Genomic DNA, 25,885 nt, shown 5'->3' with positions numbered 1-25,885 from the left:
TATAAGTTTTTGTAATAGTTTGAAAGAGGTATATTCTACGAAATGATGACATTATTTAATAACTGTAAAATACAGAGGATTTCTCTAAAAATTATAATTTTGAAAGATATCCGGGAAAGAGCCTTCCAGTTCTTTTTACGACTTTGAGACTTTACGTTACCTTTCGTTACGTTTCACTTTGAGCAAGAGGTTATCTATGGCCTTCCAGTTCTTTTTACGACTTTGAGACTTTACGTTACCTTTCGTTACGTTGCTCTTTTAGCAAGAGGTTATCTATGAAGAAAAACCTTTTCTTGAATTCGCAGACGAAACGAACAGTAATACATTGTATGCTCTGGTAAAACTGCAAAAACTGAGGTGGCAGCGTTAACAAACGTTAACAAATAATTAGTTTAAAAATGTTTTTTTCGTAGAAATCGCAATACGGCAACAAAACAGTCTATTTCTTAGTTTGCTTATGATTAATAATGTTTAAATTATGTAATATTGCATTTTAAATTGATGGATAATATTTTATTTTTATCACACAAGTATCTCGAGGTAAGGTTACCTTTATCATAACTTCTTCTTTCGTTTAAGAAGTTATGGCACAAAATGACAAGACGGATTAGCGATCAAGAACGCTGCAGATCTGAAGCAGCCCCACTGCTTGCTTGCGCATGCTCCGTAATGTTCCGTTATAGAGGATTTGCTTTCTCTATAAAGTCTATTTCGTCCTTTAAACTCTGAAAACCTGCTTACACTTAAGTTCACGAGGTCAGAACTAAGGCCCAAGATTTAAACGGGCTCAGAAATCATCCTACAGGTTCTTATAATCCTGATTCGCCTTCGTTAAAACCATCGAAAGTTTGTCAGCTAGAAGGCCTTTGAAAGATAATTGTGCTTAAGGCGCTAGAGTGTTTTATTTGAACCCTGATTCGTACTTCCTGTAACACTATAATTCACTTCGAATCTTTTCACTTATCAAAATAATATTTGCAAAAATAAGAACGGTAATATTTTATTAAAAGTTACAATAATATCACTTGTAAGAAACGTGAGAAAATGAAAGCTTCGTACATACTGCCGCTAGTTAACAGTACACTGAATGATTCAAAAGTCAGCAGAGTCTTAAAAACATTTTGATTTCGATGAGTTTTTAATATGTAGTAACACAACTGGTACAGAAATGCATAAAATCATTGAGGGTATTTTTTAAGATATTAATTACATTATGCAAAATTTTTAATTACAGCTCCGATCGCTGGGGGGGGACGTTTCTTCCATAAATGAACCAAAAATACATCATGATGAAGGCTGAACGTGCACTGTTATTGAACACTGTCTAGAGACTAACTAAGACGTATGGCCAGCATAAACTTCATTTCTGTAAGAATCTTTTATGCAATGCCATGGCACAGTGTTTTTTCACATTTCGAAGGGTTCTCGATGATCTTTGTATGGACTTCAGGTAGCATCTTGATAAACAAATGAGAGAATTTTCAAGCCTTATGTCTGGAATTCTGTGTGACCATTCATACTGGCAGTCACGCTTTGTTACCTCTAAAGCATAGACGTTGTTGATATGCGACCTCGTTTGTTTAGTATGTAGCGACATTAGGTTATTTTGAGGCCGAAGAAATGAAAAATTAGCAAACGCCTTCGCCGGGAATCGAACCACGGACCTCTGGAATACCGGCCCAGCGTGCACAACCTTTTAAAGGGCGACTGGGGATTTTAGGAGACCCAATCGCCACATCCTGCAAGTGGAGAGTCATCATCCACAACCCTTTTAGTTCGGGCGCTACTGTAGAGACATTAGAGTAGTAGGTTATTTTGAGTAGTATGTTATTTTTAGTAGTATACTAGTAATAACTAGTAGGTTATTTTGAGGCCGGAGAGAGGAAAAATTAGCAAACGCCTTCGCCGGGAATCGAACCATGGACCCTTGGAATACCGGCCCAGCGTGCAGAACCACTGCACCACGAAGGCACGCTAGGAATGCGGGAGAAATACCTTATAAGTAGAACAGATTGAACGAACTGTTGGAAAGTGCTTTTTGAAATGTTAGTAGTTGTTTACCATATATAGTATAGGAGCAAAAGTCTATGTTCTTTCTGCTGTGATAGCGTGAAGCCTGTTTCATGTCCTTTGCAGCAAAGGTAGGACGCCAGATATGGTCAAGCTGAAAGCATGCTTCGAGCTCAAACGTCGGCGAACCTTTTTTTGTTTGTTTGTTTTTTAAATATTATTTTACAGCGGGCGATGTAACTCTATGTAGTCAAACGATAAAAACCGCCCAGCCGGTATAGTGGTTAGCGTCGCTGACTACTGTGTCGAAGGGCCCGGTTTCGAATCCCGGAGTAGGAATGGATGTTTGTAAATGTATAGTGTCGGTGAAGCATAGCGGCTCTCTGAATATGCGGCGAGCTGAAAGTTCTCTCGTGTGGTTTAGTGGAAGGGCAGAGGGATGAGAGACTCTCGGACCCGTCTCCCTGGAGTGCTGTCCATCAAAATTGGAGAAGGGCGGAACTTGAGCTAAATCGCAGTGTCACCTGTAAGGTACTCAAGGCTGATGCCAACGACAGGCGTATCTTGCGCTCCTTGCCACGAGGAATTTCGTGGGCTTCGGCTGATGTTACTTTCAGACAAGTGAGCATAAGTAACAACAACAAATAACAGAAAAGCAGCGAGGAGTGATACTCTATACAGCACGGACGTCACAAACGTGCTTTTCCTTTTTTTTTTTTTTTTTCTGTTTATCAGTTATATTGCTTCATAGAAAGTCAGCATAATGTTGATTCTTGACGGTGACAAATTGTAAAGCAAAGGCTTCGAAAGCGCCACGCCATTATGTAAACATACGTGCAATTAAAACTTTACGTTGAAACATTTGTCAAAAAATTTTGATTCTTGTTCATTACTTTGCATTATAAATTCCCTGGGATACAATTTTTTAAAAGTTGCCGATATTTGAATCGCATTGTATATGTGTCACGACGGCAGTAAGCGAAAGTTGATTAGTGTAGATCTTGACTAGGCCAGCGAAACACGAGTTCGTCTGATTCACATGGAAAGCCTATTACAACTGAACGACATGTTTTCTCAGTACAAGTAGAATGCTGTTTATTTTGGTGTTTTTAAACCTTAGATAAAAATTAATTGCGAAGTATTAGAAATATTGTTGAGAGACTTTTGTTTCACTAATTTATGGAAGACACTCTTTGTAAATTATAAGTTGTGGACATGGCGCCGTCAAGCATATCTTCACTAGCGACATCGTTCCTAGCAGTTTGGGTTCCACTCTATAGACATAGCCTTCTCATATACACTACTTCACTAAGATAATTTGGGTCTTAGGCAAACATCTCTTTCAAGGGTCTTCATTGCTCGCTTTTGGCTCCCCCCCCCCATTGCTGATTTTTGCAAGAGATAAGCGAGTTATAGTAATAACATAAGATGATTTAGGGACGATATGTTTTAACATAGGTCCTAAGTCCTAGCTTAGGGGGCACGCATGACAATCAATCCTTTACCATATATCGGTCTACACTAAGACATGCTCAGCACTATGTCTGTGTGTATTATAGACGTAGTTCTAATTCACGGGTTCCGTGCGATTTGGGAAAAGTATTTGAACATCTTACCTAAAATAAAATATCTGAGAAGTCTGCTTTAAATTAAATTAGAGCATTCAAATAATTATTTAATATTTCCTCACGTACACTTCCACACAGAGAAAGATAGAAGTTTAAAAAAAAAAGAAATTTTCACATATCTCACATCAATAGTGCCATTAAATTTTTAATTCGCTGCATTTCCTACAACGTTCCAGTTCCTGAGTTTAAAAGTTTGTTGCACTTCCCCTTGTGGATTATTTTCCTGCGTTTAACCTTTGTATTAGCTATCACTTTCCGAAAATCATAGCTTTCCAGCTTTAAGGGCGTGAGAATTGTTGCACTTGAAGTGAGACAAACATAAGTACAAAAGCATCGTACCTCTACGGAGGTGAAAAACGTTAAAAGCAGTTGCATGCATGAAAAAATTAATACGTTATGCACACGAGACAAGGCGTGACATGCGAGTTTCAATTTTTACAGCACGCAATGTTATTCCGCTTCAGTGAGATTTGTGTTTGAAAATAATGTGCGAATTGTTGAAATGTTATTATAGATATTAGAAACTTGGAGATAAAAATATTTTGTACATAGTAGGACACGTTAAAAAAGTCCGGTATCGACTACATGGTTGTATCTTCAGGAACACAGAACTGCATTTGTAGTTCACTCTATAAAAAGCGTAATCTGTGTTCCCCGTCTCCCAACCACTGAATGTTTTCTGCAAATTCATTCAGGAAAAACAATTTAAAAATGATTTAAGCGAGGAATCGTTCTGAATCTGTAGTTGATTAAGGAAGCCTCAGATTGTTATCTCGTGAAAACTATCCAACTTCTTTTATTACAGTTAATACGAAAAGAAAGATCGTAATTTACCAATTATTTAAACTTTATGCTTTTGATCTGAATCAGTCGCTGGATAAAAGTGGTTTCTTTAAAAGAATATTTTCAAATATATATTAATGTTGTTGTTCATGGAACAATGGTTGCCAGAACCTACTCCGAAGAGAGGTTGGACTTTTTTTGCCCCCCCCCAATTTTGAAGGAGAACACCCCGAGGGGATTCGCGGGTCTCCCACACCTCTGCCCTTCCACCAATCCACACGAGTGAACTTTCGGCTCGCCGCATATTTAAAGTGTCGCCATGCCGCACCGACAGTGTATATTTGCAAACATCCACGTATTCTCCGGGATTTGAATCCGGGCCATTCGGTATCGTTATAGGCTCAACTAACCACTCTACCGTCTGGACGACAAATCTATTTTAATCCGTTTGGCTAATTAAACATAAAACAAATTCTATAAATAGTCGTGAATGAAAAAAATATGTTCGATGCTTCATCTTAAAATATTTCTAGCTACACAAAATCTGAATTCGCAAGAACTGATAAATAATCAATTGATTCTTTCTAGTTTTCAAGTGGACCTTGTAGTTTCAAATTTCATATCACCAGCCAGGGCGGATAGGGCTATTAGAAACGTTAATCATAACTGAAGTATTCATACAGCAATCAATAAACTCATTGAAAGAAAAATATTTAATGCCTTTATGCCTTCTTAAAAAAAGTAAACTAATGTTAAACGTACTGAATCCGTCGTTTTAACGTGCGTTGTCGTTCGCTCATTGCAAATTCACTACTGTTGGATCTAATTACCTAACTCCATAGCATAAAAGCAGGGAACTTTCTCGCCCTAACACTGCAACGATTTCATAATAATGCCCTGTCATAAAGATGCCGGTACCTTTATCCACGTCGGTGACAATTCGTTAAGATAAAGATCTTGGGCGTCCCAGATCTTGATAAAAGTTGCATTCTTCATGATATCGACACTTAACTTCAACGGGTACCGTGCGTCGGGCACCTTATGTCTTGGCAAACTATGAGTAACTTGCAAAAAAGATACCGGCACTTTTTTTGCTATTTCATCGCCTCGCTCAGAGAGCCCCATCCGCCTCTGTCACAGCGCCTGAAATTAATTCAACTATTCAAATGAAGGAAAGCTTCTGAAGATTCCATATTTCAACTATCATGTAAAGGATAACTGGCTTCTTTCTCAATTTTTTTTATTTTATCATTCAATTCCATATAGCTTTCAGTGTCATGTGTTTTTGCACTGCTTTATCATGCAGTCTGAGTACTGACTATGCTTACTTGATTTCACCATGCATTTCGCTTAATACTAGCTTTATCTTGGAGCAGGTGTCTTTCTTCACTTTATTTCGTCCTTAAACTCCTTCAAAAGTCCTTTCACTCATCTTTGGTATGGCGCAAGTGTCTTTCCCCCTTTTATATCTGCCTCTGTAGCTTCATAACTACTCTTCATATGTCTTACCAAGCATAGTATTCTTCAGAAGGAGGATGTCTGAGGTAAGTGATGTGTCACAGATGCGCGAAATTGCGTTGATCTGCAACACTGATAAAATATAAAATCTAACAGCTAATAATTAGGGATTAAAAAAGTGCCAAGAATGACAGACAGCGCAATATAACAATGTGATAAGGTGTGGTATCATAATGATTGCAGTCAAGAGGGGAGAAAAGAAGTTGAAAATTTACGATATGATCATGAGTGATTTGAAGTGACAGTTACCGGAAACAGAAAAGACAGGACAAACAAAGAAATCGATGGAATCTTCAGACGACTAAGGTTAGCTCAAGTGGAAAAGGGTTTTATTATTTACAGTGAGAGGTTTTTATCCAGATGTGATCATCATTGCACGAAGGGTAGTGATATTTAAATTTTTGGAAATGCAGGTTTACCTATAATATTCTGAGTACTTTAAATCAACTTCATGTAACTAAGCTTAATTTTAAACTGTGCAAAAGTGTTCAGTTTAGAAGAAATTATTAGTGATTTATTATTCAAGATTAGAATGGAATTATGATATAATTTCACAGAAACTTTTAAATTAAATAAAGCATAATTTATCAGAACTACTATTACTTCTAATTGCTTTTGCAAACATCCTGGAGTCCTGAGTAAGAAGAGGGAGTTTACTTTAAACTATGCTCGTACAAGTGTAGAAGATACGACCCAAATGGGAAGAGTTTAATTACCCTTTATTTTTCACAGTTTACAGCTGTTCCCGCACTTCGGGATACGAAGACTTATGCTCTGAAACTTAAAATATAAAAACTACAAACTAATTAAATTAAATAAGAACTAAACTCAAATACTTTACAAAGACTAGTAACGCGAAGATTGGCCTTTTAAACTATACTTATGTAGTAAGCAGAATACGGGAAACTACAATACGTCTGCGAGTATCAAAGAGAACTAAGTTCTGGCCTCAAAGGCAGACAAGAACTGACTGAGAAGCGCGCGAGTGGTAAGCTAGCGAGAAGTGTGGCTAAAATCAAACTTAAATACTTAACAGTTGAAAAATAAGAGAGGATAGTAAAGTTTTAAAATAATTTTTTTTTTTAATTTGAAAGGTTTCAAATTTTAAATTACGTCCAAAAGGGCCTTTTTTTTTAACGTTTTGCGTGTTACCTTTATTTATTAATTATCACGTTCTTTGCACTTAAACCATAAAATTCAGTTCAATAGCAATGTCGTAAAATAATTTTAAAATGAGCATATGTGGTGATTCGAACTTTAAAAAAATGACTGTGATCAATATATCTACTAAATCTTTTTCTTCTTTACCATAACTGAGAAGACAGGTTGATCTTTAAAAATCCTGATGTCTCTAGAGATTAAATCTTCTATATTCGTTAAACACCTTTGCTTGAAACACTGATTTTCGTTAGTGTCTTCTTCAGATTTTAGTCGTTTGGTAAATACACCTCTTTCGAAATAAATCTAAAAAGTATTTCGAAAAAGATTGTTATTGCAAAGAGGAAGAGATCTCAAAAGGATCTAAGCAACAGTGATTTCTAAATTTCCTAAAAATATTAAGAGACACGTTTCAAAAGCTTTAAAAGCCCGTAATAGCATTTGCCCTTATTGTTCGCCTTTAAGTTGAGGTTCGACGCATTTCCTTTCTTGTACACTTTTAGGAAATAATAATCTATTAATTTAGAAACCAAACAACAAAAATCGGCGTTATATTTTCAAAATATAACGAATTAATTTACAAAGGAAAAGGTAAAAATAATCGTTAAGGTTTTACGATAGTTTCTCATCTTATTATTTGAAAATATACAACGCTGATATTTGTTGTTTGACTTCTAAATTAATATTTGTTCTGCGTGTTATTGTATCTTAAATAATAATCTGTTTCTCTAAAGGTTCTGCTTAATTTTAAGTTAAGCAGAACTGCATAATTTTACGTTTTTGATATGATTTTAGTTCTACAAGGTTTCATAACCAAGTCTGCAGCCAAGTATTAGAGATATTGAAATATCAAAGCTGTTTACAATTCCTTTTTAATTTTTATTTGTTTTAGCTTAGCACAGAATCTTTTAGCCTGCAATATTCTGGTAGGTACTTTACACAAGAAAAACACCTGTTCGTTTTCTATAAATATGCAAATGTATCCTTGTTTAAAAGTATTTGCAAAACATTTTTGAATGTATTCTTCGTAAAATAATTATTTCGAATTATTTTACAAAGGAAATTTCGAATTTATTAATAATTATTTCGAATTAATTTACAAAGGAAAAGGTAAAAATAATCGCAAAGGTTTTACTATAGTTTCTCATCTTATTACGATACATTTTCTAGATTCTTTCCTCTTAAGTACTTCATATTATTGAAGTTTTCAATTACTTTTACGCCATGGAATGTATTGTAACAAAGTATAACCTTTTCTAGAAATTTCATTTTGAAAGCAGAAAGCGAAAATTTCCGAGTTTCTCTTTAAATAAAAATAACAATAATAATAATAATAATAATGAAGAACAACCTTTCAGTTACTGTAAATAATACGATTCTTCGCAAAAGTTCTTTTGATAAAAATGAATTCCTGCATTTTAACGAATGTCAAGATTTGGCTCTGGGCTGATTGATCGATCAGAATCAAATGATAAATCCAGATCTTGACGTACACCATTCATCAGCATTATTTGCTTTTTCCATACATTCGACTACTTACCCCCGTAATAAATTCGTCCAAAAATTGACTACCGCTCCATGAATCACAATTCTGTACTCACTCCGTATGAAATGAATATCCCCGCGCTTGGAAGCGCCCTCTGCCGGTGACTGAATTAATGGCACATTGTTCTGGAATACGACTCCCGGCTAAATTATTCTAACCCTTTCTTTTTCAAAGCCAGCAGTATGATTGTAAAATATGGGTTTCCGATAACTGGAAATAACTGATGATATGGTCGTGCTTCAGCGGCACGAAAAAGTGTGCCCGGTTTGGCTTTTGTTTCAGCTGAGCGTTTTATGGTGCGCTTCAGCTTGCCTGCCTCCGCATTCTCGTTGTTTATGATTATTTAATTCGATTGCTATTCCATGGATGGAGCTATAAATTATGCCTTTTCAGATTGTTAGGCCGGCCCTGGAGTGTTTCTCGCTGAAGCTAAGATGGTCTGGGTATTTGTTTGTTAGCTGTGCCGGAATTTGTAGCTTATTCTTGTGATCTTTTTGCCATAAAATATCTTGAAGCAATAAATAAGGGAATATGGCAACTACAGATAATACGTTGGATCGACAGCTTCTCTTTTGCTATAGGATCAACACAGTAGTTCAAATACCCATTCAGAGCCTTGGCAAGTACCCTAAGAAATAATAATTTAATCAAATTTTTATCTTCTTGATTATACGTTTCAGCTAATTAGCCAATATTGAACTGTATGCGAATGTGTCCATTCCGCGAAATGTTGGTCCTATGTCTGTATGTGACCTTCGTTCGTCTCTTTACGAAAGTCGAAATTTGTGTTGATCCTGTACTCTATACTCTACACAGTGTCGATCGTATGCTATTGATAACTCTGTGCAACTAACAAATATGCATTAATCTTTTTACTCATTAGTAAATGATTATCGAGATTTCTTTATTCATGGTGTCGATGGTATATCTGTGTCGAACCTGTGCCGATGTCATCTGTCGATCCAACGCAATACTGATCCTGACCGGTGCCGATTCTATGCAATTCTATGACTGTAATTCTATGATTCTATGACTGTAAGAAAACAGAACAGACCGTGCATTTATGCATTGTTGTACTGTGGAAAGATCAGTTAAGAAGATATATGTTGGTTTATGCAATCGAGTTTCTTGTACCGATGCATTGATATCTAAGAAATCGGGATTCGGTTTCCAATTTTCGTGTCTCCGTGAGTGGCTCAATGAGCTGCAGTTTCTGCAGTTTACTGTGTTATTTATCCTGCTAGATTAGCAGGTTTTTAGCCGTAATTGCAAAATTTGTCTGTTTATAATTTACTCTTAGTTTAGTGTTTTATTCTTTTGTAGGGATTCATTTTAGTTACCTAATGATTATTTTTAATTTTAGACAGCTTTCCTGTATTTTCTTGAATCGCGTTTTATATAAATGAGGTAGAACCTGTACTTAGTAGTAGAACCTGTACTTAGAGTAGAACCTGTAAGGGAAAGTCTCGGTCACTTCCGTAATGCCTTCGTGGTGTAATGGTTAGCACACTTGGCGTGTATTCGAGAGGTCCAGGTTCGACTCCCGGCGAGGGCATTACTCATTTTTCACGTAATCCTGCATAAAAAAAATACACTTCCGAACTCCTGTTACCCAGTCCTGACATTCGTATGTTATGCGCCCTTGCGGCATACTTATCATCGAGCCCGACATGTCACGTTAAAGCGGCGATATTCCGGCGATACAGATACTGATTGATTGAGTGACTTCCGTAGAAGACCTTAGAAGAGCTACAGCGTATTCTGCCTTCTGGCCACGCCGTTGCTTTAAGCGAAATCTTATGACGTTCAACGGTATTGTTACGTGCCTATTAGTATTCGCTGGTGAGATTTATATAAGGGTCAACTCTGTTAGTTATTTCTGTACAGCTTCGGCTAGTCTTAATTAGTTAGCAGTAATTTGGTTTCTTATTTTCTATCATAAGTGGAGGCTTTCCTATAAGCCTGAGAGGGGCCAGCTCTTATTATTCTTAAGTAAAAGGGTATTTTAATCCTTCTTTGTAATTGTTATTTTAGCCTTTTAAAAGTCAGCGAATAGTCGCCACATATTTCTCAAGTATTCTATCTGCCAACGACAATCAATTTAACTAGAACCTTATACTTTGTTATGTTTTATTTTAATTTTATGATTTCAACTTTGTTCAAATCTACAGAGCAAAGTAATGTCATTGCAGAAACAACTATCAAAAAGAAAAGAAAAGGAAAAAAAAAAAAAAAAAATACGACAATTCTCAAAATGTATGATTGGAAGAATTCTTATACCAGCTGAGCAGTAAATATGTTTAGCAAACTCAAGTATGTAGTCAGACTGTTTGCTGAGTTATATGGAATTCATTACAGAAAGTTAAGACTATTTTATTGTAAAGTCAAACTTTATAAAAGAAGACTACGTAAGAGCTATATAAAATTAGAAACAGTAGAAATGATACATGAATTTGAGAATGGCGCTATTGGCATCTTGCTGTTTTGTTTCGAGAACAAAATTTACAATTACAAATGAGAAGTCGTATAAATGCAAATGAAAAAATGTTATGAATGCAAGTGAAAAAAACTTTAAAAATAAATGCAAATAAAAATCTTTTATAAATGCAAAAATGCAAAAATTTTATAAATGCAAGAAAGAATCAATTAAGAATTTACCTGTTTCTGCAAAAATTAAACTACCTAAAATCCCTATTCGGGTTTCAAACGCAAACAGTCCTTCCAATCTGATAGCGACAATTGAAAAGAATATTCATTGAAACGAGCTGAGCTAAAAATTTTCGAATGTGTAGTTATATTAAAAATTTGTAAATGAAACTACAAATAACGATCATGACATATTCGACACACTTGAGAAGAAAACAAATTCATTTCTATTTCTTGTCGACAATTGCTGATCAAACGAATAATTAGTCATGTAACTGATTGTTACTGATCGAATTAAATAATCTACAGATACATACAAAAATGCTATATAAGTAAATAAAATACTTTTTCTGCCTATAATAGATAGTGAATTAAATCAGAAAATCTGAAAAATCAATTTAAATCCTTTTAGAAAGCATCATTTTTATTACGTCATCTTAAAATTAATTTCAAGATTTAACGTGTTTGGTAGAGAATTAGTTTGATTACATTTGATTATATTGCAGAGCCATTATTTATAAAAAAGCAAGAGATGTGAAAAATGTGCAATGCCCTCGCCGGGATTCGAACCCTGGACTTCTCAAATACACGATGAGTATGCTTCCAGTTAGAGTAGTTGAAAGTCGCTGAACACTGGTAGTTCGGTGCGAGGTTCGAATCCCGCGAACGGGCTGGCTGCGTGGGTGTTTCCGTGGTTTTCCCCATTGTAACGTGTGCACGAGCCAGTTTCCCTTAGAAAGTTCTCCACGAAAGCATCCCTTCCCTTAGACAGATAGCCCTAGTGTGCTTTGCCATAATTAAATACACCACACCACACCACCAGTTACACCACAGGGAGAAAATATCCTGTAAAACTTATTCCGATATTTTGATTAGTGATCATAGAGTTGAAGAATACATAAACAACTTTTGCCTAAATATAATAATTAGCAAAATACACTTTCTTCTCCTGCATTTAACTATGAGAAGAAAGCAAAAGATACTTGTTAAAAATTGTAGCAGAATCACAGCTTATATTAAAATTCTTCCTAGGCAATGTATTCCTAGGGAATTTTTTGTCTTCTGAATGTCGCACTTACCAGCAAATAACTCTATTGTGAATAATTTAAGAAATATAGCGACTACCATCTCTTTCGTTTAGTTACACCATGATCTTGAATTACTTCTAAAACTGAAACGGACGGTTGTAACTATACATTGAAAATTCTTGTGCAGTATGTGTATAAATTAAAAATTTCATGTGCAGTTTCATATAGCTTTTAATTTGGAGTAGATGGAAGTTGAGTTTTAAATATAATTCAAGTAAACGACAAAAATCTGGCAAATTTTACCGTCAGATTGACGACATTTAGTAACTTCTAACCAAACTGCTGCAGTATGCTAAGAAATTACAGTTATAATATGAGAGATAAAATAGATAGATTTGCACTACGTTGAGTGACATCAATGTTTAATTCAGTATTTCCCGGAAGCTAAAATTCAAGATCTTACATCTCTTGGGAGATCAGCACTAGCCAAGCCTCGCAAGTGATAAATACCCTGGTAGTATAACGTTATGTAATGGTGTTCAAAGTAGTAAAAACTACATTATAAATGTTTCTGACACTAAAATGGCAAGTAAGGAGTTATATATTACCTCGAAGTGTGCTGAACCTTAATAATTCACTTTATAATCGCATTACTTTAAAGTTAAGAAAATTGGTTAAAAGTACGTTCATTTTTAAGAATACTAAACGTGCCGAAATAGATTGACATTGAATGCGTAAGTTCCATTTGCAAACGAAAAAAAATTCAAAGAATCGTCGAAAAGCGAAGGAAGGATATGTGTATGAAAGAATTCTCTAAGACCTTTACTAATTGTAAATGTATCATTCTGAAGGTACATAAATGGACCAGAATGCAAAATTAAATTATTTTATTAAATATAGCAAAGCAGTCTAACTGTTTTTTGAGCGACGACTTCGTGACGAATTTTCTAAGAAAACAGGCTGGTTTTTCAGCTTAAGCACAGAGTAAAAGCGGAATGCAACTGCTGGGTTTAATCACCGAAATCTGGCCTGTGGAGAAGTGTCCTGGCACTCTATTACTGAAATAATTGGCCACTGATTTAAAGTCGATACTCGAATTTAGAACATTGGAATATAAATTGTTTTGATATTGGACTATACATAAATACTTAAATATTGGAATACACATAAACACTTAAATATTGGAATATAAATAAAATTTCGAATATAAATTTTTTATTGGCGTTATTTAATTTTAAAATTTAATGACTCAAGAAAATCTGTGGTGAGTCGGACGGAATTAGAAACGTGGTTGATTCCGAATGCCTGTGGCTACTCCCTGAAAACGAACAACAAAAAAACATTTCAAAACTTATTTTTCTTAAACGGTTTCCCTCTTTATTTGAATTTTGTAAGAGATTTTGTTGCATAGCATATTTTTTTTTTTTTTTTCTAATTCTTCGTGAGGTAGAGAACCTGTTTTAAATCAATATTTCACATCATTATCTTTCCTTAATCTTAAACATCAGTGATAGAGTGGTTAAGACGGCTGGAATACTGGTATTTCGACTTGATTTAGGTTCGATCCCAGTCGAATGGTCTGGCTGCATGGTTGGTTTTTGTGTTTTTTGTCATATATTACGTGAATACTTTTTTTTGCTTGGTTTTATGTGATTGCGGTAAAGCCTCGAGAGCTATCTGCCTAAGGAAAGGGATGCCTTCGTGGCAGACCTTTTAAGGGAAACTGGATCATATACACGTTACACATGGGAAAAAGCACGAAACCGTTCATGCAGCCAGCCCGTTCGCGAGATTCGAATCTCGGGCCAAACTACCAGTATTCAGAGACTTTACCGCTGACTTTACAGGTGGGCCATTATGTGAATACGATCCACGTTCTGTCAGTGCACGAAGGCATCCCTCTGGTCCTCTGTCCTGCACGAAAGCATCCTTCGTAGGCAGATAGCTCTCGTGGCTTTGCCATACTCAAATAACCTAACTTATCTTTAATATTCCTGGATAAACTTGCGACAAAATCGTTCTTACGACGATTCGCAGTTTTATAAACTTTTCATTTAAAATATATTAGAGCACAAATTTCGTTTTTAGTAACAGCATTTTGAAAATATTTACTTAATTATTGTAATCTTATTCAAATATCAAACATTATTTCCTCTTTAAAGGTGATTTGTGAATCTCCCCTAGCATCGAAAAATCTCCTCCCCCCTACCAAGAAACATCTTCACTTTTCCCAGAATCAAATTTAAATGTACTAGACTGATCAGTCAAGATTTTAACAGTTGTTAGAGCTTAAATTAATCGGCCCGCATTAATCCGCACAACCACTTCAAATGGGCAATTAAAGTTAGATTAAGCTGTACATCGACTTCTCCGTTCATTAAATTCCATCACCAACTGGCGCATGGCATTGCATGAAAAATGAATCCTATAACATTAGATTTGTCAACATTCCCTTTCAGGGCTTAAACATCTCTCCTCCACCGGGCATAAAGTTATAATTTTATCTGGGTGTCTTTCTCCCTTTCGGTTACAGTTAAGTAAGTGTCTTGGGGGTACGAGAGGTTCAGGTGAGACTTAGACCTGTCACCTCCAGCAACAGATGTTGCCTTGAACTGTGACACTTATATTATAACCCTGTGAATGAATTCTTCAAAGATATTTCCGTAGATGGAAATTCTTTTTTTCGTTGCTCTCTTCTATTGTTATGAATCTTAGTAGCGGCAGCTAAAGGCGAACGGGGAGATATGATTGAAGTCCTCGTTCAAGCGCTAGTTTGTAAACATCTTAATATCGCTGGCATTGTGAGGTGTTACTTTTTGTACAGCTTGTTTCCTGGATGGTTTTATTTATGAGGTATTGGTATTATGTTCTAAATTTTTCATTGCTTCCAGGAGCTCCATATTGTAGTCTCCCGTCGAATAAATTTTGACTCGACTTTTTGAATTTAAAATATTTATAAGGGTTCTTGTTCCATTTTACTTGTTTTTATAGTTACGTATAATATAGAAAGTTGTAATATATTTATACCTTTAATAAACTGCGTACGATTTATTTGTTAAGCCTTTATATGTCATGTAATTTTTAAAAAAATTATATGCCTTTTAATTACTATTTATGTGCTGCATATTTCTTTGATTCTAAGACGCAGCTCGTCAAACATTCTTCTTCTTCTTTTTTTTTTTTTTTTTTCTTTTTTTTTTTTTAAATATGATCTATACAAACGAAATGCATGAGAGAGAGTGTTAAAATGCATTACGCCAAACTACCAAGTTTTGTAAAAATCGCACGAGTAGTTTTTAAAAAATTAGCTCTCAAAATGTTAACTCAACGTTAATTCGTTAATTGAGTATGGTATATATTTATTAATCTTTCTTTTTTTATTAAGCTTATTTGATTTTTACTTTCACATTTCGAAACTCAGGTTCATTCTAAATAAATTTCACCCATTCTTTATGATTTATTTTTTAAATTTGTATTTAAAAATAATTTTAGTAATATAATTAATAATATAGTTCGCTATTTTAAAGAGGCGCTCCAAAAAGTCTTTAAACTGAAAGAATGTTTTACTAGAGTGAAAACAGACTATCTGCTTTACATCGGTTCCATTCTATTCAAAGGGTACCATTCTGATATTTGGTTGTTAAGAATTTGTAGGTTTCTCGATTCAAATTACCCAGGTATATTTCTGTTGAGCTGCGAGAAATTCGGAAATGCGATATAAAATGACACTGCGTAAGTACTGATAGCCAGCGATTTTTATCAGCCGAGGTTTTAATTAAAAACTCTGAAAACATTGTATTGGCAACAGAAAATTTATTTACGAATTGGTTGTTCATTTGAAAAGCCCGCATATCGAGCAGGCTTGCCCACTAGTATAACTTTAAATTCTATCTCCGCTTTTCTGTCACAGGGCTCCAAAGAAAAAGAGCGGCCAGAAGAGAAACCAGAGAAAGAATATAACAATAAGGAAGAAAACTTAAAAATTCCTCCTCCTCAAAATTACAGTAATAAAAAATCATACTCCGAAGCTTTAGCACCTAAAAAGAAAAGGCAAACTGATAGCAATAAAACAGAAAGCTTCAACGATTTTAAGAAGCTAATATTTAAATTAAAAGATTTCTACGAAAACTACAAGAACTTAAAGAATATGAATGATAAGATCTCCTTCATCTTGGAAACACTTGAGTTATTTATTGAAGTCTCCTAGCGCCGTAACAACTGAGTGGTATTACACCTTGACCAAAAATCTTTTAACGTGATCACGAATTCGATCCTAATTCGAACTCGTTTAACAAAAAATCTATTAGGACTTGTAAATATTTTTTCACTCACTTATTTTATTATTTTCTAGCATCCTGACGATTTTTTATATTTTTAAAAGCATTATTTGTATTTTTGTATTTAGTCAAGACTTATCGTATCTATGCATGATCACGTTACTGCTTCCTGGGACTTCCACTCCTGTACGACAGAAATTTTGCTATACATGATTATGCCTTTCACGAAATTGCTTATCTCTACGCATCTAATTTTCGCAAAGAAGTATTTTCGAATTTTTCTGGAACTTGTACGAAACTAATAGACGGCCCTAGGGATATGAGCATTATATGAGTAAATGGCGATCAGGTCGTAAGCTTCATATACGGATAACGATTCGGATTCGCATTGCGCTTATCACTTTTAATTTTGAGCCCTCTAAAACATTACCACTAAATTACAGCTCCTGAGGTGATGTTTTATCTTACCAAATAATTAATGAATTTACAGACTGATAAAGTTCTTCAAATCGATTAACTGATATAGTAAGAATTGGACGATGAGGAAAGAGACACCATCATATGCGCAATTCTTCTTGCAACACATTTAATTGCTTTCGCTGTAGACCGTTTGTAACTTGTAGGCTAAATATCACACTGAATTGGATTCCGTTCTCTTTGAGCAGAAATTTTCAATAAAATTCCCTCATAAAGGGTAAAAACATCATCTTATTGCAATACTAATCGTGTAAGTTAATCACTTTTCAACAGTTTACTCTTTGCGTGAAGTTATTCAATGTTTCATTTAACTCTTTTGTATCAGCTTCACATACTTCTAACAAAGGCCTCCAGCCTTTTCGTAGATCAATATTACGGATGAAACATGACAAGGCTTCAAGCATTCGATACTAAGAACTGTAAATCATTAAATCTGTCGACGTTGTAAACTTTCAACCAACACCTGGGTTCAGAATTCACAAACACAAGTTGCAATCGCATTGAAAATGTGCCGAGCAAACAATTTTCCGCACTAAATGGCGCAAAGACTACTCCGGGTAATTGGTTTTCAGTTTGTTCAATAAATTGGAAAACTACGCTGCTTAAAAATACGCCCCACTCCATTTAGTATCGCATTTAGTTGCAAATATGGTAACATTCAACATAACCTTCTAATGATGTTAATTGATTTCAAATTCGAGCTATTTCAAGGAACAGGATTAATTTGGAAAAGAGAAAGTGTTCGCAAAGCAAATATTGCAGGTTAAGGAAACAAATGCATACATTTTATAATTTTCGATTCGTTTTCTGTGTAATTGTTTCCGAAATTCAAATACTTATCACAATCATGTACAGCAGAATCTGCTTATGAAGTTTTAAGCTGGGTTAAAAATCTTAAGCGGGAACTTGTTTTTTCGAAATCATAGTGATTCCGAGACAATTTACTGACATCTTAATATTAAATTTCTAACTTCATTAACTATTCTAAAATTAAATCTGCTTATTTTTATTTTTAAATAGGCATTAAATTATTAATTTAAATTTTATTTCGAATTAAATTTTTATTTTAAAACTCAATTTGTTTAATCTTAATTTCAGCTAAATTATTTTAGAAATTAGTTCATAAAACGTTATTTGAATATGCAGAATAGAACAAAAATACCTGCAATAATTTTTAGACTTTTTAACACGCTCTTCTTCAGATCTTTTATTATGTAAAACTCTTATTCGTAAATTAAATACATTAATTAATTTATTGGGAAAATATCTTATGTCTCGGCGATGGACGATACGACTTTAAAAGAGGTAGAAACGGTGGTCTCCATATCCTATTCTAAGTAATCCTGTTTTCCGTGTCGCATTTTGTAAAATAAAGATGAAAGAAAATGAACTGAACGACCTTTCTTTCCACTTTAAATAACTAATGAGCTTAGGAATCTTGCTATAAAGATAGCAAATGATATTGGTCAGTCGGGAGGCACTGTTAGAATAGGAAAAAAAAAAAAAAACTAGAATAAAAACATTTTTTTAAAACATCAGTACCAACTTCTTAAACGAGAAAAATCTCTCAAAACAAAACCTTTTTATACGAGAAAATTTAATATTACCGAAATAGGAAAATATATGTGACTTAGGAAAACATCTTCAACGGATCTGACGGAAATGTAAATTATAAAATTTCATGGGAGCCTAGTAAGAGTTCATGAAAATTGGTTCTTTTCGAGTGACCAGCTAAGTTCTAATCCCTCATCTAATATTCGAAGCGCCGACCAGCAGCCGAGCTAGTCGCTAGTCGCTGAACACTGGTAGTTCGGTTTGGGGTTCGAATCTTAGAGAATGGGCTGGCTGCATGGGCGTTTTCGTAGTGTTTACGTGTAACGTGTATACGAGCCAAGTTTCCTTAGGCAGATTCCCTTAGAAAGTCCTCCCTGAAATCATCCCTCTCCTTAGGTAGATAGCCTTCATTTCATAGTCGTAAGCAAATAAAGCAATATTATTCCAAGTTTGTGTTTATATTTTCCTCAATATTTTATTTATTTAATATTAACTATTTTATTTAGCTTATTATTTGTTGATGAATTATTCCTTATTCAAAATAATATGAAATGAACTCCCTAGCAAAAAGCAGGTGAATGAATTTTTTTAACGCTTCGATAAAGTGTTATTGTCTTCACCTAGTGATTAAATCTGGGCCAACAAAGATCAGAAACGCGAGAGCACGTTGTTGGCATTCGATGACGCATAAGATCTTTTATTTATAGTCAGTATTATAACGGTGTGTTTCTCTTTCGGAATGTTTATTTATTTATGTTGTATGTTAGAAAGTGAATCACTTACCAAAATATTTTAATCCATAATTCTTAATAATATTTTCTGCAAGTATTATTTTACATGATAGCTATGACAAATTAAATGAGCTTTTACTACCCCTTATATCCTTTGCAAAATGACTAATTCTACTTTCATAAACTATCTATTAAATAAATTGATAATTTATTTAATTGACAGTTAAATTGTGCAATTAAAATAAAATCTAATAGCGAAAGTCGAAATTTTGTAGTAATGTACAAATTGTAAAAATATACGTATTTATTTTTTCTAATTTTATTCGAATAGAAATGTACTGTTTAACATTTCAATATTTTTCTGTTAACACTACTTCACTTTCAAAAAAGGAACTACAGACAGAAACACTGGAACTTGGAATTTGTTTAAGTTGAGATTTAATCTAAGCCATCAGTAAAAATTTAGTTTTATGAGTTGGCAACCATAGATATTATTTTTATTTTAAAAGGAGAAGTGAATATTTGTACTCTTTTTATATACTTTTTGCATACTTTTTTAAATTATAAGTTTTTAAAATATTTAATAATAAGCTCTTTTGCGAAGTATTAAAATGTAATCTAAAGTTTACAGATCGTAGTTTGTTGCGATTATTATTATTATTATTTTAAATCGGAGGCATTCGTAATTATTTTATGCATTAATCAGTATTCGTTTTCTATCATGTAGCTTCGTTGTCAAAAAAAAAAAAAAAAAAAAAAAAAAAAAAAAAATTGAACGCCAAGTCGCAAGTGTCATGACCATCTACAAATGGATCTTTAAGCAGTTCGTCTTCCTGCAGAAGCGAAACTTTTTATCTTTTTGTAGATAGCATATCTTAAGGAAAGTATGTTATCGAATAAAATATGGTGGTTCTAACAAACCTTTAAGTGTCGCAGTGCAGTTAACGAATAGTCATCCACTGCGAGCATCGTCAACTCTAAATCAGTCACTTCCTGGCTCATTATCCGCTTGTAATGTTTCTTCTCATGGCGACAATGATTGACAGGTCCTTTGCCAAATTACGCATATCAAGTATGATGCTTAATTCCGTTTTAATTATATGTGCCGGCTGCTCTGTTTCTTGATAAATTAGTTACATTAAAAAGTAAAGTTTATATTTTATAAATTTAACAAATCCACATTTTATCTTTGATTATTTCATGCACGGTAATGTGATAACCACAATAAAATATTTGAGGATTCGGAAAGATTTTTTTTTAACATGGGGAAAAACATATATTTCGGGGCATTTGGGAGCACCTATATTCAACTGAAACATGATCTTCGACTAATCAATTAATTTAAATGCGCAGTCATATGACTATCTTTCAGAATCATTAAATGATCTTGAATAGGTGTCAGCAGCCGGTCTGGAGTCCTTTGACTAGGAGGTTATATTTCAGAAATGCGAGAGTTCGTGGGCACTGTGGAGTGGCTACAATAATAATAAAATTAAATACAGTGAAACCTCAGTTCACAAATATAATTCAATCATGAATTTAATTCGTTGGTCAAACGAAATATTCGTAGTTCGAAACAGTTTTCCCCGTAGGAATTAATGTAAATTGAATTAATTTGTTCCTGAATTGTAGATGATTGCTTATTTGCATGTGAACTTTCCGCATAAGTTCATGACCCAAAACCGCTCGAAATTATTAAATTAAAAAAAAAGATAAATGCAGTATTAAATTGATAAAATAGATGGAAACTTAATTTAACGCTCTGTATTTGCACGACGGAACATGTACAAAGGAAACGGCATAATTGGTAAATGACGAGGAATATGCTATTGTTTGGCTGCAAATTTTCTTGCTATATAAATATCAGGTAACTGTTTTTAAGAGGCATCTTCTTTTGTCTTTCCTGTGCCTCTAAACGCCACTCAGCTCTGCTTAAGACTCGGTGAGTATTTGTTTCATTCAGAATTTGTCCAATGTGATTTGTTATGGCTTATGTTTTAGAGTATTTCTAAAGTGAGACATGGCCTTGCTACTGAAAATACTTACGCTTTAACTTGTCACTGCTTTATCAGGGTGATATCACTATATAACAAGCTTGTAGCTTACTCCATTTTCCACAAATTTCGCGCATCAGAGAATTAGGTTTATTTCTTTTTTTTTTTTTTTTTCTTCTTCTTTTGAAGGCATTTCCTATAATCGCCTTTTGTTACTGCTTCTCAAGTTGTTCTTCTTTCTTGTTCAGTTACTTATATTGTTCCTCTAATAACATTTCCACGTCTTCATTGTTAAGTTCTTAATCCATGGTTTTGCCTAGAGATACAGGCCCACCAGCGGAGGAGCGGTAAAATCGCTGAACATTGGTAGTTCGGTCCGAGGTTCGAATCCCGCGAACGGGCTGGCTGCAAATTGCTTTGTGTTTTTTCCCCATGTGTAACATGTATATGAGCCAGTTCCCCTTAGAAAGTCCTCCACGAAGGCATCCCTCCCCTTAGGCAGATAGCCCTAGTGTGCTTTGCCGTATTCTCAATACACGCCTAGAGATACTATACCAGAGATAACAAGAAGTCCTATGTGTCGAAATACTCAAAGTCTCAGTCTGCAACTCAATCTGGCCATAATTTCATACAGGCCGAAATCATGGTCCTCTAAATCCATTGCTGCCAGGGTTTGTTAATGAGAGTTAAGCAGTGGAAAATAATATAATGATTTTTCTCAGAAGGCCCCGAGCCTTAACTATTGTGGCACAAGTTACCTCAAAACAGCTTTGAAAATCATGTGTTACAAACTTCAGTGTTTGTAACTCGAGACACAGGTAGTCATTCAAGGCGGTCATTGATCAGTTACTTCGTTCATGAATTGAGGCGTTCGTGATCTGAGATTTAACGGTATAAAATAAAAATATATATATATATATAATTATGGGAAAATATTGCTGTATCACGGTTTCAGCTGCAAAATGCTGCTGTCGTGCAACGGAGTTTCGACTTATTTCAGTCAGGGACAACGTAACAATTTATTGAAATAAAATTATTTTCATAGTACCAACTATTTCAAAAGCATCGTTGTCTGTATCTTTTAATCTGGAGAGAAGGATGCGTACTCTCCTTTAGAAGTCGAAATAAAAATTCATCAAACGACAAGTTTATGTACGGACAGAGGTTATAAGGTATTTCTCCCGCCTTCTTAGCATGCCTTCGTGGTGTAATAGTCAGCACACTCGGCGCGCATTCGAGAGGTCCCAGTCCCCGTGAGAGCATTGCTCATTTTTCATGTCGCTTGCTTCAAAATAGCCTAATGTCTCTACAAGGTTACGGATAATAGCAATAAAAAATAATTCACTGTATGAGGAATCAGATGTTTCTGGCAGTCAAAAATTGTTTCACTTAGTCACGTAATGTTAATCTAAAATGTCCCTAAAGTTCAGTTTTTGTCAAAAATTTGATTGTGCCATTCCTACAATTGTGAAAGTGGCAAAAATAAACTAAGAATCTTTATTAAAATTGTTGCTTATAATTAGGAGTGATTGTTGTTCACATACCTAAAACTTAGAATAGCTATTAGAAAAATGTTTAAAATTGCTTCGCGGGCAACTTGATACCCGCACGCACCGCGTTGCCAACCAGGGTCGGCGCTAGGCTTTTCCCGCCTGGTGCAAACTTTGTGGCTTTGCGGCCAGTTGCTTCCCTAAATTTTAAAAATTTCGTCTCTCTTAAACTCTACCGCCTGTTGTGGTAGCGCCGGCTGCACCAGCTCTGGTGCTGCTAACTCCCGATCTAGAAATTATCCTGAACTTTGCTTTTAGAACACGTATTGCAGGATCTTTGCTTTTTTTTTTTTTTTTTTTCCCATCACCTTACTTTACTTTGCGTTATGTTCTGCTACCGAGGAATTTATTAAGCGGCTTGGGAACTGTTATCATTTCAAAATCATTAATTTACCATCCACGCAAAATTTATCCACGTTGGAAAACTGCCAATTTTCAGAAGTATTGCATTCAGTGTGCCATCTTAGATCTTTAATTTATTTCTCATGTTTCTTCTCGCCACGATAAAATTTGTGGATTCATTCCAATGTTGTTGTCAGACAAGTGAGATAAGTCACAACAATAAAAGAATAGTTGATACTGATAGCGTCTAAATTTTTTCCTAGTCGGAAGATATTAAAAGTGGACCTAATTATAAAGTAAATGGAGTAAATAAGAAGGTAAAATAAAAAATATATTTTTGTGGTTTGATGATTTACAGTAAATAATAATATATTATTTTTTCATTAATAAATTGTTTTAAAATCAGTTTTAATTAAGTAAAAGAATTATGACGTAAAATCTTAAAAAGTAACAATAATAATAATATAGTGGTTATTTGCTTATTTTTATATTTTTAGCTCAAAAGAGACGTTAGTCCCGAATTTGATATTAGTGTCGAAACGACATTTTAAGCTGAATCACTATAAATGGCGCATCATTTTTCAAACTGTTGCCACCAAATATCGCCCTGTATTATATTTAAAAAAAATTAAATTCAGAATTCATTTTAAATCAGTTTTATAATTTTTTTTTGGGGGGGAAAGAGTTCTTTATTCTGTCCTTACGTACGGATGTCACGCAAAAATATCGTTAAATTGCATTAAATGGGGGTCAAAATGGATATTTTCGTTGAAATATGATACCCGAAATTTCGATTACAATTCCTCTTTTTTTGCTTCGTACAAGGAAGTAAAAAGTAAGCACACAAAACATTAATAATAAGAAAAAACAAGAAAATCTTTGTAAAGCCATCTTAGTAAGAAAACTGAACATTGATATAATGAATTAAGAAAAGACTGAGAAAAACAATGGCGTCAAAGGGAAGAAAATTATACTTAATAATAAAGCTATATAGACAAGGAAAAAAAAAAAGCTAGAATTCTATTTATTGCTATTAAATCGCTTAGTTTATTGCTCAGTAACCTTCCAGATTTGAAAGTATCTTAGGTTTTACTGAATGCAAAGCGCTGGCGCGTGAAAGATAAGAGAATTTTATTTCCGACCGCGGTAAAACATCGTTTTCATACAACCGAGTTAGTTAATTAGAATTGAAAGATAAATACCTATTTTTCCGAATGGTAACGATCTCGTATGCTTATTTTGAGCAGCGTTACCACTGCTTTCAGAGCACTGAATTTGTTATTCAAAAATTCATTAAGGTTTTACAGAATGTGAAATAAATAATAAAACAAATTCAAAATTCATAATTCTGGCTTACAGGTGCACATGTTCAGATGGAGGACTATGTTACTCAAATTTTGATGGCTGTAGATACTGCTGTTTTCTCACAATGCAAGAAATATACATACATACATGCCGATTCTTCATTATTTAATAAATAACACAGAGCGAGAATATTTAGTAGCAATTTAAAAATAATACTGGGCGATAAAATTTGGAGTAATATTTTGAAAAGTAATACTCTGGTTATAGTCAAGCAACACAAAAAACCCTTTCCAAGTCTAATAGAATTAAGAATTATTTCAGATATATTAAAGAAAATGCTACAAAATTTCAAAAATATTTAAAACCGTTTTAATGCATATTTAAAAATTTTTTAATTAAAAAAATTAAATGTAAGTATCTAAGTAAAAAAGAGAAGTATTTGTATTTTAATTAAATCCAAAATACATGTTTTAAATAAACACTGAACAGTTTTATATTAGATATAGCATAATAAATTATAAAATTTATTAGTTTTTAATTTTTTTCTTTCTTTTCTAAATTTTAAAGATAAAAACTGACATTTTGAAAAGCTATATTACGATTGTTTGTTATCCGTAAGTTAAAAACTGAATGATTTTGGATGCTGTAACAGTTACCGTTGAAACAGTTTAAATTCATTATTCACCATCTCCCATCCAACTGTAAACTAAGAGAACTGAAAGATAGATAACAATTACGAAAAACCTTTGGTCCATATCCTCTTTCGAACCCTTCCACCGATTCATTCTAACAGCCGCTCAGGTAACGTCACACCTGCGGCACATCCACCTTCACACCGAATAGACAACCACACGACGACACTTATCTTCAAGTCTATTCATCCAGTCTTTTTTTAGCAACCGGGTAACGTTACATGATTGTTTTCCAAGCTGGTGCGCGATAAACTCGCAAACAAAGTCTTTGAAGAGTGTATTTTATCATTGAAAACAAGGGTAAACCGAATTCTTTTCTTTGCGTCACCGAAGGCTATACCAGACTGTGAAGTGGATTGTTGGCGTAAACGTCCCACGGGGATCCAGGGAACTCCTCCCTCCCCGTAGAGATGACGACTGACTCCTCCTCCCTTCCTACCCCCCTTCAACTGCTGCGCGCTCTCTCCCCGCCCCTGCGGCGGGCGTGGAAAGCTCTACCAACTTCCCGGCAAACTCATTCGGCAGAGTGTTGCTCCAAAGTGAGCACGCGAGGCAGGAGCTAGTTGCTAGTCTCTGTGTGCTGTTTTTGTTTTAGCGTAGTGTTTTTCGCCGTAGGTTTTTTGTAACTCCGTGATGTTGAAATGAA

The 25,885-nt window shown here is 34.4% G+C and overlaps 2 protein-coding genes across 11 annotated transcripts in view; one reads left to right on the top strand and one right to left on the bottom strand.

Moving 5' to 3' along the window:
• Positions 1-25,741, bottom strand: part of LOC146998031 (uncharacterized) — a 147,888-nt gene extending 122,147 nt beyond the window's left edge. Inside the window, exon 1 of one of the 3 annotated variants that reach the window (XR_015040227.1) lies at positions 25,204-25,741. Coding sequence is in view for 1 of the 3 variants with exons in the window: in XM_085813014.1 (XP_085669140.1) it covers positions 25,292-25,332 (41 nt within the window). In the remaining 2 variants the exon portion in view is untranslated. The remainder of the gene's footprint in view (positions 1-25,203) is intronic. The other 2 variants (XR_015040226.1, XM_085813014.1) reach the window with 2 other exon arrangements.
• The window catches only part of LOC118187993 (latrophilin Cirl-like), a 1,172,776-nt gene that overhangs the window by 678,847 nt on the left and 468,044 nt on the right, over positions 1-25,885 (top strand). The window lies entirely within an intron of this gene.

This window comes from Stegodyphus dumicola, chromosome 3, assembly GCF_044657685.1.
Source record: "Stegodyphus dumicola isolate Sdum_Otavi_A_Nest chromosome 3, ASM4465768v1".
Taxonomy (NCBI): domain Eukaryota; kingdom Metazoa; phylum Arthropoda; class Arachnida; order Araneae; family Eresidae; genus Stegodyphus; species Stegodyphus dumicola.
The sequence above is the reverse complement of the archived record's forward strand: the minus strand, read 5'-3'. Positions and strand labels throughout refer to the sequence as shown.